The following is a 16,185-nucleotide window of genomic DNA, read 5'->3' as shown; positions in this document are numbered from 1 at the left end:
TCTATTCATAACGTTTTTCATAAATCTTTGTTGGAAAAGTTTGTGGAGCCAGTAGTTCCCATGGCGGTGCCCCCTGACCCTGTACTGATTAAGGGCAATTTCGAGTATGAGGTAGAGAAGATATTGGATTCTTGTCTGGCTAGACGGAAACTTCAGTACTTGATCAAGTAGAAGGTTACGGCCAGGAGGACCATTCTTGGGTCTCTGCTTTTGACATCCATGCCAAGAGATTGATTCGTGTCTTTCACTGGGCCCATCTTGATCGGCCTGGTGGCATGGATGAGGGTTCGGTGACCCCTCCTCAAGGGGGGTACTGTTGTGAATTCCCTTGCTCGGACTTCTGAGCCGAAGCTCCCTCTGCTCCCTCTGGTGGTTACTGGGAGTAGTGGAGTTGGCCAGGTTGATGAAAGTTTCCCACCTGACGACAATAATTGGGAACCTTGGATTACTGACTGGGAGCATATAATTGAGCTGGCTGCTCTTGGTGGTTGCTGGTGAATTCTTCCTTGTGCATTTGGAGTTCTTTTGTCTCCTCTCAGATCTGCATGGTTCAGTTAAGTGATTATTTTGCTAATCTTTTGCATCTAATCTGGTTGTGCCTTTTTTTTTGCTTTCTGCTTTGTTGGTAGGGTTCAGCATACTCCCTGCTGGGGGCAGCGCTGGGCCCCGCTCATATGTTACAGTTTGTGTCAGTTTGTTCAGTCCCTTGTTATGTTAGTATCTTTTGCTTTGCTTCCAGTTCATACCAGAGTGCTGTGTTATGAATGGGTCACTGAGGAGGATAGCAGGCTGTTATGAATGAGTCACCGGAGGAGGAAAAAACAAAAACACAAGCTAAGTCCAGAAAACCGGAGAGGTTGGTAGCTAGCGGATTGCAGACCCCCGATCCTATTCACAACTAACAGTAGCCGTGGGGGGTTCCTACGATGCCCTAGACCCCTCGTCACAGCCGGAGAGCAGAAAAATAGACTGAGCAAACGATGGGGCCCACACTGACTAGACAGGACAGGAAAGGAAAGACACTGTCTGCAATCACGCATAAAAACTGCAAAAAGTCCAACACATCTGATGCACAAAAACACTGAAGTCGCACGACTTCGCCCCCACTATATCAGCACTCTGGTATATTCTGAAAGCAAAGCAAAAAGAGACCAATATAACAGGGGACAAAACAAACTGGCACAAGCAGTAACATATGGGCGGTGATTCAGCACAACCCCAGCCGGAGCTGGCTGACCCGCACAAAGCTGAGATAGACAAAACCAGATCAAATGCAAACAGAATAGCAAATGAATCACTTAGCTGAACCATGCAGGGAAAGAGCAGGAGACATCAGACCTCAAAAGGAACAGGAAGAAAATCTACAGCAGGGATAGAGGGAGTCAGCTGTCTGACCAGCTCCACTACCTTCAGTAAAGCCAGAGAGAGAATTCACAACAGTGCTGATCTAGCAGGGGTGAGGTCGTGTGGCCTCAGGTTTTTTGTATATCAGATGTGTTGGATTTTTTTAGGGTTTTGTGCGTGATTGCAGACAGTATCTTTTCTGCCCTGTCCTGTCTAGACAGCTTGGGCCCCACCGTTTGCTCAGTCTGTTCTCTGCCTGTGTTTGTGTCTCACCTTGTCTCACCGACAATATATGTTTGGTTTGGGGGCTGTCTATTCCTTTGGGGATCTGCTCCGGGGCAGTTTAGATTTCACCTTTCTGGCTTTAGGCTTAGTTTGTTCTCCGGCTGTGCCGAAGCGTCTAAGGCATCGTAGGAACGCTCCATGGCTACTGCTAGTTGTGTTGATAGGATCAGCGGTCTGCAATCCGCTTAGTTACCAACCTCTCTGGTTTTCTGGTGGCTTAGCCTGTTCCTGTCATCTTTCTCGGTGACCCATTCATAATACACTTGTGTTATCACGGCCAAGGTGACTGCCGCATCACACAGCAATACAATAGACAATGCACTGTTGGCCATGATAACACAAATGTGTGTGATGCTAGAAACTCCTGTTCCTAGCATCACACACATTTGTGTTATCATGGCCAAAGTGACTGCCGCATCACACAGCAATACAATAGACAATGCACTGTTGGCCATAATAACACAAATGTGTGTGATGCTAGAAACTCCTGATCCTAGCATCACACACACTTGTGTTATCTCTGCCATGGTGACTGCCGCATCACACAGCAATACATTAGACAATGCACTGTTGGCCATGATAACACAAATGGGGGCAGTTGACCTTCATGGAACATAATGTAATTAGGCCTCCATTAGTAGTTCCTGTCCTACATGTAGTGAGGGCATGTTTCCTCTTTGTTCCTTTCTGCAGAGAGGGCTTTCCTTACACACAAATGTAGAGACTAGCTAGAGAAAGGGCTTTTTTCTAGGACCTCCTTCCACTCTTTGAATTAAATTTACCGGATAGTTAAGTGGGTAGGATGTGAGCACCTCTGCCCACTCAGGAGACTGATTACAATCAGAAGGTAGAAGAGGGAAGACATATGCTTGGGGGTTGTTGTTTGTTCTGTGTCTTGGAAGTGTTGGGATCTGCTGCTGCGGCCAGGTCCTTGGATTATTAGAGACTGGGGATCATTGGCCATATGGTATTGTGCTGGCTTGCCCACCCTGCTGGATTTGACAACTATTCAAAGGACCAGTGTTTTACTTTTCTTGGTGTCGGATTACTGGCTGGTGACCCCGGTTTAGACTCTTTTGCCGTGCTACAGTCTCTGGGAAATTATATCACTGTTTGACGGAACATTCACCAAGTTAAATAAAGATTGTTGAATTAGTCACTAGTCTGCCGTCCTTGCATGCTCGATCACACACCCCGTCACATTGTACATAATCGGTCTGCTGTCCCTGCATGCTCTGTCACACACCCTGTCACATCGTACATCACCGGTCTGTGGTCCCTGCATGCTCTCTCACACACCCCTTCATACTGTACATCACCGGTCTGCTGTCCCTGTGTAACACGGTGGCACGGGGTGGTAGTCGCGGGCGAGTCTACTTAAAGCAACAGTCCACAAACACCCTGGCCCCTTGCACATGAAACACAAACAAGCTAGATGCAGCCCCCAGGCAATTTACCTCTTCTCCACAGTCGCTGCAGCACAGGCAATCAGGATCCAGGAACACAGTTATAATCCAACAGGGAAACTATTTATTTTGGAATAAACGAGGTAGGAAAAGGGTATAAAAAGTAGTTGCAGCAAATCTGATAAAGCTTCCTGCTCTTACCCTTACTCTTCACCACCAAATCAGCGGCAGCAATAGCGACAGTCCACATTGACAGTCGCCAGTCCAACTTCTGGACGCTTATATTCCTCAGCGGGGCACCAAGCAGTCCTCTGCCCACTTCACTGCCCTGGGGTCTGGGGCAGCAGTCTCTGTTCTCTCCAGGGGTCCGGCCAGCTCCCAACAGGGGAGCACACCCTTCCAGGGACACACTTGCCCAGGCTCTGACTAGGAAGCAGGAGCTTCCTGCTCCCTTGAGGCTGCAAGTCCAACCCACAAACTAACCCTTTGCTGTCCCTAACCTAACATTACACAATACAGGTTCATAACAGTGCAAACACAAGAGACATCACAGCACATACAGTACATTACAAGACAATTAAAGGGGAACTCTACCTAGTCAAACAATGCAAACAAGGCACATCCATAATACGCATACATTTCACAGTAAGACATTGAAACATAGGTACACCATCCAGGTACCGCACAAAGTGCAGAGGAGAGAGAGGAAACAATGAGGTTCTCTGCCACCTGCTTACACTTCGTTGGTCTGTCACACACCCTGTCATACCATACATCACCGGTCAACTGTCCCTGCGTACTTGGTCACCCAGTCGTCACACCATACAACGCCGGTCCTCTGTCCTTGCATGCTCTGTCCCACACCCTGTCGCGCCATACATCACCGGTCCGCTGTCTCTACATGCTCAGTGACAAACCCCGTCACACTGTATAATCACAGGTCTGCTATCCCTATGTGCTCTGTCAAACACGCCGTCACAAACCGGATAGCAGCGGACGGATAAGAACTGAGAGAATGTTGAATAGTGGCCAGACAACAAATGGAACCAGAACCCTGGAATACAGGAATTGGACTGTTGGGAACCTAAAAGCGAAGGCCCATGAATTAAGCATCAGTTACACAGGACTGTCCAACGATCAACTAATTTTAAGTTTTTGAAGGAACTAGCCTTGATGATGGCACTGGAGAGGGATTCCCAGAGCAATTGGAGGAAAGACAGGACATAGAGGTAAATATCCGGTAACATTTGATTGTTTGTTGGTTTGCTGTCCCTGCGCACTGTCACACACCTCATCACAAGTTGACCTTACTGACATGTCCTTTGACCCCTTTACGACCAATGATGGATTTAACACTTCATGAGCGTGTCAGTTCTTGCACCATGACCTGCTATGCCTGTCATGACTATGAGCTGTCACTGAGAGTAAACACGCAGTGACATTGCCATGCTGACAGCTGTCCGTAACAGCTGAGCGGCATGGGAAAAGGTGCGGGACCCAGGTCCTCCGTCTGCACACTCAGGGCGCTGTAACAGGTAAGTCAATCTGGCTGTTCAATGAAATATCAGCACCTTGTGCCCGATCACAGCAGGAGCTTGGTGCTGCCAGTGGTCGAGTTCCTGCACTAACAGACAGGGACAGTGCCAGCACTGCCCCCAGCTGTTTAACCCCTAAATGCTGCAATTGAGTGTGATTGCGACATTTAGGAGGCAGACACAGGGAGTAAGCGCTGCCTTCAGATCGGTACCCCAGGCGTTGTTGCCATGGTGACCCAGGGTCATCAAGATTACTCCCGGGTCACCAAGCTACAGAAAAATTCTTAGAACATGCTTAAAGCATGGTCTCGGATGCTTCTGTGTAAGCATAATGCACTGCAATACCGGTGAATAGCAATGCATTATACCTGCAAAGTAAAAAAAAAAGTGAAAAAAGTTAAAATCCCAAAGAGAAACTAAGTAAATACAAAATAATAATAGTAATAAAGAAAAATATTACACTAATAAACACACATTTTTATGTGAAAAAAAAAAAAGTACGCATACTTGGTATACAGTGGGGAAAAAAAGTATTTAGTCAGTCAGCAATAGTGCAAGTTCCACCACTTAAAAAGATGAGAGGCGTCTGTAATTTACATCATAGGTAGACCTCAACTATGGGAGACAAACTGAGAAAAAAAAATCCAGAAAATCACATTGTCTGTTTTTTTTTTTTCATTTTATTTGCATATTATGGTGGAAAATAAGTATTTGGTCAGAAACAAAATTTCATCTCAATACTTTGTGATATATCCTTTGTTGGCAATGACAGAGGTCAAACGTTTTCTGTAAGTCTTCACAAGGTTGCCACACACTGTTGTTGGTATGTTGGCCCATTCCTCCATGCAGATCTCCTCTAGAGCAGTGATGTTTTTGGCTTTTCGCTTGGCAACACGGACTTTCAACTCCCTCCAAAGGTTTTCTATAGGGTTGAGATCTGGAGACTGGCTAGGCCACTCCAGGACCTTGAAATGCTTCTTACGAAGCCACTCCTTCGTTGCCCTGGCGGTGTGCTTTGGATCATTGTCATGTTGAAAGACCCAGCCACGTTTCATCTTCAATGCCCTTGCTGATGGAAGGAGGTTTGCACTCAAAATCTCACGATACATGGCCCCATTCATTCTTTCATGTACCCGGATCAGTCGTCCTGGCCCCTTTGCAGAGAAACAGCCCCAAAGCATGATGTTTCCACCACCATGCTTTACAGTAGGTATGGTGTTTGATGGATGCAACTCAGTATTCTTTTTCCTCCAAACACGACAAGTTGTGTTTCTACCAAACAGTTCCAGTTTGGTTTCATCAGACCATAGGACATTCTCCCAAAACTCCTCTGGATCATCCAAATGCTCTCTAGCAAACTTCAGACGGGCCCGGACATGTACAGGCTTAAGCAGTGGGACACGTCTGGCACTGCAGGATCTGAGTCCATGGTGGCGTAGTGTGTTACTTATGGTAGGCCTTGTTACATTGGTCCCAGCTCTCTGCAGTTCATTCACTAGGTCCCCCCGCGTGGTTCTGGGATTTTTGCTCACCGTTCTTGTGATCATTCTGACCCCACGGGGTGGGATTTTGCGTGGATCTCCAGATCGAGGGAGATTATCAGTGGTCTTGTATGTCTTCCATTTTCTAATTATTGCTCCCACAGTTGATTTCTTCACTCCAAGCTGGTTGGCTATTGCAGATTCAGTCTTCCCAGCCTGGTGCAGGGCTACAATTTTGTTTCTGGTGTCCTTTGACAGCTCTTTGGTCTTCACCATAGTGGAGTTTGGAGTCAGACTGTTTGAGGGTGTGCACAGGTGTCTTTTTATACTGATAACAAGTTTAAACAGGTGCCATTACTACAGGTAATGAGTGGAGGAAAGAGGAGACTCTTAAAGAAGAAGTTACAGGTCTGTGAGAGCCAGAAATCTTGATTGCTTGTTTCTGACCAAATACTTATTTTCCACCATAATATGCAAATAAAATGAAAAAAAACAGACAATGTGATTTTCTGGATTTTTTTTTCTCAGTTTGTCTCCCATAGTTGAGGTCTACCTATGATGTAAATTACAGACGCCTCTCATCTTTTTAAGTGGTGGAACTTGCACTATTGCTGACTGACTAAATACTTTTTTTCCCCACTGTAGCTGTGTCCAGAACGACCTGATCTTTAAAAGTATTAAAATAAAACTTGGCACTCAACTCAAGAGAAATTCCTATGGAATTTTTAATTCAGTCTGTAAAACATGCAAAGACGTTTCGGTCACACATAGACCTTCGTCAGTCTGCCGACTGCTTAAGAAGGGGGTAAAGTACAAGGATGATGCTGTGTATTAAAAAGGCCTGTAGTATATAATGAACCATAAAACAGGACAGGTGTTATAGCCTAATGCAAGGTCATCAGGACCTATATAGGTGTAATAAGAAGTTATCTCATCAATGGGAACAAACTTCAGCGAACGCAATAAAAAAAAACTTTTTCGTCATACCGCTGGAAAAAAGTGGAGTAAAACACTATCAAAAAGAGGGATGTAAATAAAAATGGTATCACTGGAATTGTCATCTTGTCCCCCAAAAAACAAGCTGCCATCAATTGAAAAGATTAAGGCCTCTTTCACACATCAGTTTTTTGCCTTCAGGCGCAATCCGGCTTTTTTTTGTAAAACCGGATCCGGCAAAATGCAATGCCGGATCCAGTTTTTCCCCATTGACTTGCATTAGCGCCGGATCGTGCCGGATGGCATTGCGTTTCATCCGTTTTTTGCCGGATCCGGCAACTTGTCTCATTCCGGCGTCTGGAAAAAACGGCTACTGTAACGTTTTTTGTCTCCGGCGAAAAAGCCGGAAGCGCCGGATCCGGCGCTTCCAGCTTTTTGCTACAATGAAAGTCTACGGGCGCCGGAATGCGCCGGATCCAGAAAAAGACGGATCCAGCCACCGGATCCGTTTTTTTAAGTCTGCGCATGCTCAGATCCAATTGGCCAGCCCCCAGGAACAGAGATGGATCCAGCAAAAAAACGGATCCGTTTCTACAGTTCTCCAAAATTTATGCCGGATCCGTTTTTTCTAAAAATAGCCGGATCCTGCCTGACAGCAAAAAACTGATGTGTGAAAGTAGCCTAAAAGTTATAGCTCTCAGAAAAGAGGGTTGCAAAAATATTTATTTTTCAATAACGGTTTTTGTGTAAAAGCGGCAAAACATAAAATGATAGCATCAATGTAGTATCGCTGTAATCGTACTGACCCAATGAGCAAAGCTGCATTATCAAGTTTACTACATGCAAAATGGCATAAAACCCCCACCCCCAAAAAATTACTGTATTGCTGGTTTTTGTTCATTCTGCCTCCCAAAAATCAGAATAAAAAACAATCAAAAATGTCATGTGCCTGAAAATGGTACCAATAAAAATATCAAATTGTCCAGCAAATAACAAGCCCTCACATGTCTCTGTCAGAAGAAATATGGAAAAAATTATAGCTCTCAAAATATATTCTTGCAAAAATTAGTTTTTGAGAAAAAAAAAATGTTTATTAGTGTGTGGCAGCAGCCAAACAGAAAATCTGAAATTAATCTGGTATTGCTCTAATCGCACTGACCAGAAGAATAAAGTCGCCTAATCACTTATACCGTGCGAGGAATGGCATAAAAAATAAATAAAACCAATTCTTCACATGGTTGACTTTTTTCATTCTGCCTCCCAAAGATCGCAGTAAGGCTCTGCGCACATTTATCCTGTGCTCTGCGCTGTGCGCTTAGGCTGGTTTCACATTTGCGTTTTTTAGCGCTGGAAAAAAACGCATACGTGCGCATGCGATTTTTCCCCTATATTTAACATGGGTGCGCATACCTGCGCGCTGGCATGCGCACGTATGCGATTTTCATGCGCTGCGTTTTTTTGGGGTGTGCGTTGGTATTTTCCAGACGCAGCATGTTGCATTTTTTGGCCCTGGAAAAAAGCGCATGCGCACGTATGCGCACGTTTTGCGCTAAAAATGGCCATTATAGCCTATGGATGCGCATACGTGCGCACTGGCATGCGCAGGTATGCGTTTTTTTAGCGCTGCGTTTTTTGGGTGGTGTCCACTTTTTATCCTAGTTATAATCTTCTAAAGTCAAAAAAAAAAAGTCTATATAAAGGAGGTGCCTGCCAAAACTCTGCCACTACTACACTGACAGATTGAAGAGCAGACAGTCAACCAAGAACCCATTATATCAGCGAAGAATGTGAGTATATTACATTATATGCCTGTCCTTTTAAATTATGTATGTACTAATGATTTTTATTATTTTTACATGCAGTATGTCTTCAGAATTAGAGTATTCCCCATCGCGGCAGGAATTGGCGCAAGCAGACCGTGAGGTGATTATTTTCGTGCATCTGGTAAGTATATCTGCTGCTTCTCCAAATCTCTTACGTTTTTTTCAACTTTTTTAAGACATCGTCATCATCATCTGCGGACGGGACTAGTGAGGGCGAAGAGCAGGAGCAGCGAAGCCAAGTCCCGGTGGTGATACGGAATGTAAGTATCAAATGATTTGTAATGTTCTTTATTTTTTATCTTCTATTTTTACTCTTTTTTTTGTAACTTTTTATTCAATTTAAATTTGATTATTCTAATGAATGTGTTTTGTCTAGGTTCCACAACGGGATGAAGACGTCTACCTGGATAATGAGCAGCTCATCAGCCTGGTCCAGGAGCGTTCGCCGTTGTGGGACAGCCGTGACCGGCTGTACAAGGACAATGTGGTGACCCGGCGGCTATGGAATGAGGTGGCCGCAGCGTTGATGGATGGCTGGGACAGCGCCACAGCATCCTCCAAAAAGGCGTTTAGTGAGTATTTCCCTGCTCTGTATTGTGCCGCAGTGACTGTTGTCCTTGACGGCACTGTTGGGTTTCGTGCTAGGCATATTCTAGCAGGAAACCCAACAGTGTCATCGGGGTCTACAGTGACTGCTTTGAGTATTGTATTGCTACATTGTGCCTCAGTGACTGTTGTCCTTGACGGCACTGTTGGGTTTCGTGCTAGGTGTATTCTAGCAGGAAACCCAACAGTGTCATCGGGGTCTACAGTGACTGCTTTGAGTATTGTATTGCTACATTGTGCCGCAGTGACTGTTGTCCTTGACGGCACTGTTGGGTTTCGTGCTAGGTGTATTCTAGCAGGAAACCCAACAGTGTCATCGGGGTCTACAGTGACTGCTTTGAGTATTGTATTGCTACATTGTGCCGCAGTGACTGTTGTCCTTGACGGCACTGTTGGGTTTCGTGCTAGGCGTATTCTAGCAGGAAACCCAACAGTGTCATCGGGGTCTACAGTGACTGCTTTGAGTATTGTATTGCTACATTGTGCCTCAGTGACTGTTGTCCTTGACGGCACTGTTGGGTTTCGTGCTAGGTGTATTCTAGCAGGAAACCCAACAGTGTCATCGGGGTCTACAGTGCCTGCTTTGAGTATTGTATTGCTACATTGTGCCGCAGTGACTGTTGTCCTTGACGGCACTGTTGGGTTTCGTGCTAGGTGTATTCTAGCAGGAAACCCAACAGTGTCATCGGGGTCTACAGTGCCTGCTTTGAGTATTGTATTGCTACATTGTGCCGCAGTGACTGTTGTCCTTGACGGCACTGTTGGGTTTCGTGCTAGGTGTATTCTAGCAGGAAACCCAACAGTGTCATCGGGGTCTACAGTGACTGCTTTGAGTATTGTATTGCTACATTGTGCCGCAGTGACTGTTGTCCTTGACGGCACTGTTGGGTTTCGTGCTAGGTGTATTCTAGCAGGAAACCCAACAGTGTCATCGGGGTCTACAGTGACTGCTTTGAGTATTGTATTGCTACATTGTGCCGCAGTGACTGTTGTCCTTGACGGCACTGTTGGGTTTCGTGCTAGGTGTATTCTAGCAGGAAACCCAACAGTGTCATCGGGGTCTACAGTGACTGCTTTGAGTATTGTATTGCTACATTGTGCCGCAGTGACTGTTGTCCTTGACGGCACTGTTTTTTTTTTATCAACAGTGGACAAAGTCCGAACACGTTGGCGTTCGATCAAGGACCGCTTCAACAGTGATGTTCGTGCTGAGGGCCAGGTTCGCAGTGGATCTGCGTCAAGGACCAGAACTAGATACCGTCACTATCACGCGTTGCAGTTCCTAAGACCGGTCCTTGCCACGAGATCGTAAGTATTATACATTTTGGGTTTTTATTTTTATTAATCTGTGTTTTTCTAATCCACAGCTGATGCTTCTTGTAAAGGCATGGTAGTAATGATTTTCCTTTCTTCCACAGCACCTGGAGCAGCACCCTGCAACCTGGCCCTGGAGCGGTCCTTCCTCGGACGTCCTCTGACCCGTCCCAGCCATCCGACAGCCAGGAAGCACCTTGCAGGTCAACCACACACACAGCTGGTGACCAGGAAGCTGGGCCATCAGGTGTTCCCCTGTCCCAGGTCTCTGCCACTGGTTATGCGGGCACTACCCGCCAGCGGCAGAGGGCCTTGGACAGGAATGTCTTGCCCGAGTTTATGCATTTGAGCGAGACATTTAATTCCAGCCTCAAGTCACTGTCCGACAGAGTTGAAAGCGGTTTTGCACTCATGGAACGTGGTTTTAACCACTTTGAACACCGCTTCAATTCTGTAGAACAGCGCCTTGACCGTCTGGAGGCCGACCTCAACAGACCAGCACACCATTTTTTTAGTAAGATTGAAAAGGGCATGGCGGAACACCTTAGTCCTGATCAACAGCTGAATGTGCTGCAGGCCTGCAACAATGCTTTCTTGCAGGCTATGCAGCATAATCGGTACGGTCAGCAGTCAGTGGTGTCCTTTCCACCTGTGCCACCATTGACTCGCTTCACCTCACTACCGACTTGTGCTGCATACCACTGCACGGACACCTCTATTCAAAGCCAGGACACCCACCGTTACACCACCACAAGTCTGAGTGCAGCTGGTCACTTCACCGACACCACCATGGCAAGCGCTGCTCCTGTCTGGAGCACCACCGCCAATCCCATGCATGCGTGGAGCTCAGCCACCACTAGGCAAACATGGAACAGCCCTGCCGCTACAACAACATGTAGTAGCCCTGCCACCACCACTCTGCAAACCTGGACCATCACTGCCGCCACCAGTCCTCCTGCAAGGACGAGCACTGACAACGAAGAGCAGCAGCAGCCACCTCAGCAGCAGCAGCCACCTCAGCAGCAGCCACCTCAGCAGCAGCAGCAGCCACCTCAGCAGCAGCAGCAACCACCTCAGCAGCAGCAGCCACCTCAGCAGCAGCCGCCACCTCAGCAGCAGCAGCCACCTCAGCAGCAGCCGCCACCTCAGCAGCAGCCGCCACCTCTGCAGCAGCAGCCGCCACCTCAGCAGCAGCAGCCATACCAGCAGACGGGGGACCTACATTCCATATTTGCCCCTAGTTCAAGGCGAAATCAATCAAGGCGGGCATTGGGCCAAAGTCGGTCCAGGCACACAAGCCTACGGCGACATGCCATTACAACTAATGTACCTGAACAGATTTCCTCTCCTCCAAGTGTTCCTAGTTTAATTCCCTTAACTGGACTACCTTCCCCCACAAGTTTTGTTGCCCCTTCCCCTCAAACACCGTCCTCAACTGCAAGTGTTGCATATTCCCTGCACACCCCCAAATTGAAACCATCTGCCCCCAAACGCCGTAAAAAATAATTTTTAGGTTTATTTTTGTGATAAAAAATAAATTTGTGGTTCACCATTACTAAGTTTCATTAATGTTGTTTGCGCCGCTCACACACACTGATGGGTAAATACATGTTAAAAACCAACCCAAGGCCTAGTATAGTCATATTTGAAATAACATGGACTAGTATAGTCATACCAAGGCCTAGTGTAATAACTCGAGTTTTACCAACTTGGATCTGGTTTCATGAAAAACAAACTGTTGAAACTTGTCTTAAAAATAAGTTTCTTTCTAGTTTCACCAGTTTGTTTTTTGTGAAACAAGATGCTAGTTGTTAAAAATCGAGTTATTACAGTAGGCCTTGGTATGACTATACTAGGCCGTGGTATTTCACATATGACTATACTAGTAGGCCCAAGGCCTACTATACTCATATTTGAAATACCACGGCCTAGTATAGTCATTCCAAGGCCTAGTGTAATAACTCTAGTTTTACCAACTAGAATCTGGTTTCATGAAAAACAAACTGTTGAAACTTGTCTAAAAAATAAGTTTCTTTCTAGTTTCACCAGTTTGTTTTTTGTGAAACAAGATGCTAGTTGTTAAAAATCGAGTTATTACAGTAGGCCTTGGTATGACTATACTAGGCCGTGGTATTTCACATATTACTATACTACTAGCCCCAAGGCCTACTATACTCATATTTGAAATACCACGGCCTAGTATAGTCATTCCAAGGCCTAGTGTAATAACTCTAGTTTTACCAACTAGAATCTATTTTCATGAAAAACAAACTGTTGAAACTTGTCAAGTTTCACCCGTTTGTTTTTTGTGAAACAAGATACTAGTTGGCCAAAATCGACTAGGCCTTGTTATGACTATACTAGGCCGTGGTATTTCACATATGAATATACTAGTAGGCACAAGGCCTAATATACTCATATTTGAAATACCACGGCCTAGTATAGTCATTCCAAGGCCTAGTGTAATAACTTGTAATGGAGCAGATTACATGAGCAGATTACATTCATCCACTCAATGCTGACTTGTATTCCCCATGGACTTTCATTGGGGTTGGGTTTTGAGGGTTGTGTTTTGAGAAAATCACATACTTTGTTTTAAACTAGTTGCACAATTTTCTCTTGAAAAAAAATGGTTTCCTGATTCATGGCCTGCAGCTTTGCTCATTCCAATATATTTCACGCAGACTAGCAATGCTGCATTTTAACTCATATGTGTATTTACCTGCCCAGGTGTGTGAACATAAAAAAATTCAGTTATACATGGGAAGTTTTTTAATTAATTGGAGTTTAAAAAATATAGTGCACTCAGTAATGGTATCAAATAAGGATTTTTATTACCATAAACAAAAACATTACACCATTTCATCTTGCCAGTGCACCCGTCCTACATCAGAAATAAAGTAGGCCGCAAATTTGTCCCTCATTTGGCCAACTTCAACGGATGACCTGAGAGTGTGCTGAGTGAATTCAGGCAATGGGTTAGGAGCATCATCGTCCAGTTCAAAGGTCGGGTGCTCTTTAGCCATCACAAAGTTATGTAGAACCACACAGGCCTTCACCACCTCATCGACTGTTTCAAGTTTAAGATTAATGGCCGTGCCCAGAATTCGCCATCTGGAAACAAGAATCCCAAAAGCACACTCGACAGTTCTTCTGGCCCTGGTCAGCCTGTAATTAAATATTTTTTTGGTGTGGTCCAAGTCCCGGCTGGAGTAGGGTTTCAGTAAGTTTCCGCACATTTGAAAAGCCTCATCGCCAACCATTACAAAGGGCAGTGGCGGAGCTTCGGTGTGAGGAAGAGGCCGTGGCATAGGGAAATTAAATTGGTTGCCATACAACCTCCGGCCCATGTCTGAGTTTTTAAAAGCCTGTGAGTCATTACCACGGCCAAATGCTCCAATGTCCACTGCTACAAACATACATCCGGCATCCGCAATCGCAATGAGTACTATTGAAAAGTACTTTTTGTAATTATAGTACTCAGATCCCGTTCTTTGGGGTTTGATGATCCGTATGTGTTTCCCATCAACAGCTCCCAAACAGTTGGGAAAATTGCATACTGTCCAGAATTTGTCAGCAATTTCCATCCACTTTTCAGCGGTGGGCAGGGGCATAAATTCTGGGCAAAGAACATTCCAGAGAGCCCGGCAGGTGTCAGCAACAATTCCAGACAAGGTAGAGATTCCAATACGGTACTGGAAGTGTAGTGAAGATAGGGTTTCTCCAGTCGCCAGGAATCTGTGAACAGACAAAGAAGTAAAATTAATATTTATGTATATTATTTTTAAAAACTATAAAATAAAATATTAGTACATTCACGAAAACTAATTACCCAAGGTTTTGAATACTAAATTTACAAAAAAAAACATCAGACCACACCCCTTGGTTTTTAAAACATACCGTAATGTCACCAGTAGCCGTTCCTCAGGAGGAATCGCACGACGGAGCTGTGTGTCCTGTCTCCGGATGGATTGTTGGACACGAGCAAGCAAATCCATGAAACTTTCGTGGGACATCCGGATATAATCTGTAAATTTCTCCGGGTTTGCCCGTAGCTCGCTGTAGAGGGTGTGGTATGCCCCACATACGCCGCCGTCTTCGCTGCCTCTCTCTCTTCCTTTGTTCATGGCAAGCAACTGCATACGCCTGAGCCATCGCGATGTCCAAATCCAAGTTGAAGTGAAAACTCTTCCAGCGCAGATCCATGGTCACGAGAAGAATCAAGCAAATGTGAAGAATACTGTAGACAGGGTCTATATATTAACATACCACACCCACAATGAAGTCCCATTGGTCTTGTGTGTTGTTGAATGGTTGTTTTTTCATTTTTGTGGGGTTTTTCAAAAATCTGTAAAAAAACGCTAACGCACAAAAAACGCATACAAACGCGCAAAAACGCTGCGTTTTTTTCCTGCATGCGCATAAAAATGCTTGAAAAAAACGCAGTGTTTGTATGCATTTGTATGCGTTTTTTTAATGCGTTTTTTTGCGGGAAAAACGCGCTGCAAAAAAAAGCAAGTGTGAAACTAGCCTTACACCTGGGATTCCATGTAAATCTCTGAAATACATGATTCAGACAGAACCCCCGGTGGAAGATTCCCTATAATGAGGCAGATGGAGGCACTGTGGATGCCATCTGACCTGTGATCCGGCAGTGTCTGTCTTTTTAATATTGTATAAAATTGAAATCAGCCAAAGTTTTGTGCACCTCTGAAAAGGACACTGCTGAATGGAGTCCAGACAGAGTCCAGAGTAACTCTGCTGCCTCATTATAGTGAATGGATCTCTCGGAGGTTTCATCTAAATCACGTCATATGGAGATTTAGATGGAAGCCCCAAAGTAAGTGCTCGGCGTCGAGCGCCGGATAAATGTGATAAAAAATGTTGTTTACAATATTCCCCACAAAAGCTTCAACTCAATTCCCAAAAAAACAAGCCCCCACTCTGGTCCCTCATCTGTCAATGGAAATATAGGGGGCTTCCATGTTACTGGTAGTACAAATGCTGTAGAAAAGCACTATGGCTCCTCACCCCCTAAAAGAAATCCAACAAATTCTCTTCTCCCAAATTGAAATGCCCATCTTCACTTCTGAGCCCCAGTGTGGCTAAACCACATTCAGTATCCACATGTTTGTCAGGGGTAAAATTTCCAAAATGGGGTAATTTGAGGGGGATTCTGCTCTTCTAACTAGTGTTGAGCATTCCGATACTGCAAATATCGGGTATCGGCCGATATTCGCTGTACATACTACATACATACAACATGCTACAGACATACAGTACATACTACATACATACTACATATATAATACATTCACACTACATACATACTACATATATACTACATTCATACAAGATACATACATAAATACTACATACATACTACATATATGCTTCATATATACTACATTCATACTACATACATACATACAACATGCTACAGACATACAGTACA

At 45.0% G+C, this 16,185-nt stretch overlaps 1 protein-coding gene across 1 annotated transcript in view; it reads right to left on the bottom strand.

The window, feature by feature from the left end:
• Window positions 1-4,865: 4,865 nt before the first annotated feature.
• Window positions 4,866-16,185, bottom strand: part of LOC141087577 (uncharacterized) — an 88,251-nt gene continuing 76,931 nt past the window's right edge. The window contains exon 5 of the mRNA XM_073573175.1: window positions 4,866-4,938. Coding sequence (XP_073429276.1) covers window positions 4,866-4,938 — 73 coding nt within the window. The remainder of the gene's footprint in view (window positions 4,939-16,185) is intronic.

The sequence above is a fragment of the Dendrobates tinctorius genome, unplaced genomic scaffold, assembly GCF_039654945.1.
Source record: "Dendrobates tinctorius isolate UK_male_01 unplaced genomic scaffold, ASM3965494v1 ptg000034l, whole genome shotgun sequence".
Lineage (NCBI taxonomy): Eukaryota > Metazoa > Chordata > Amphibia > Anura > Dendrobatidae > Dendrobates > Dendrobates tinctorius.
Note: the sequence above shows the minus strand (reverse complement) of the source record. Positions and strands in the feature narration are given on the sequence as shown.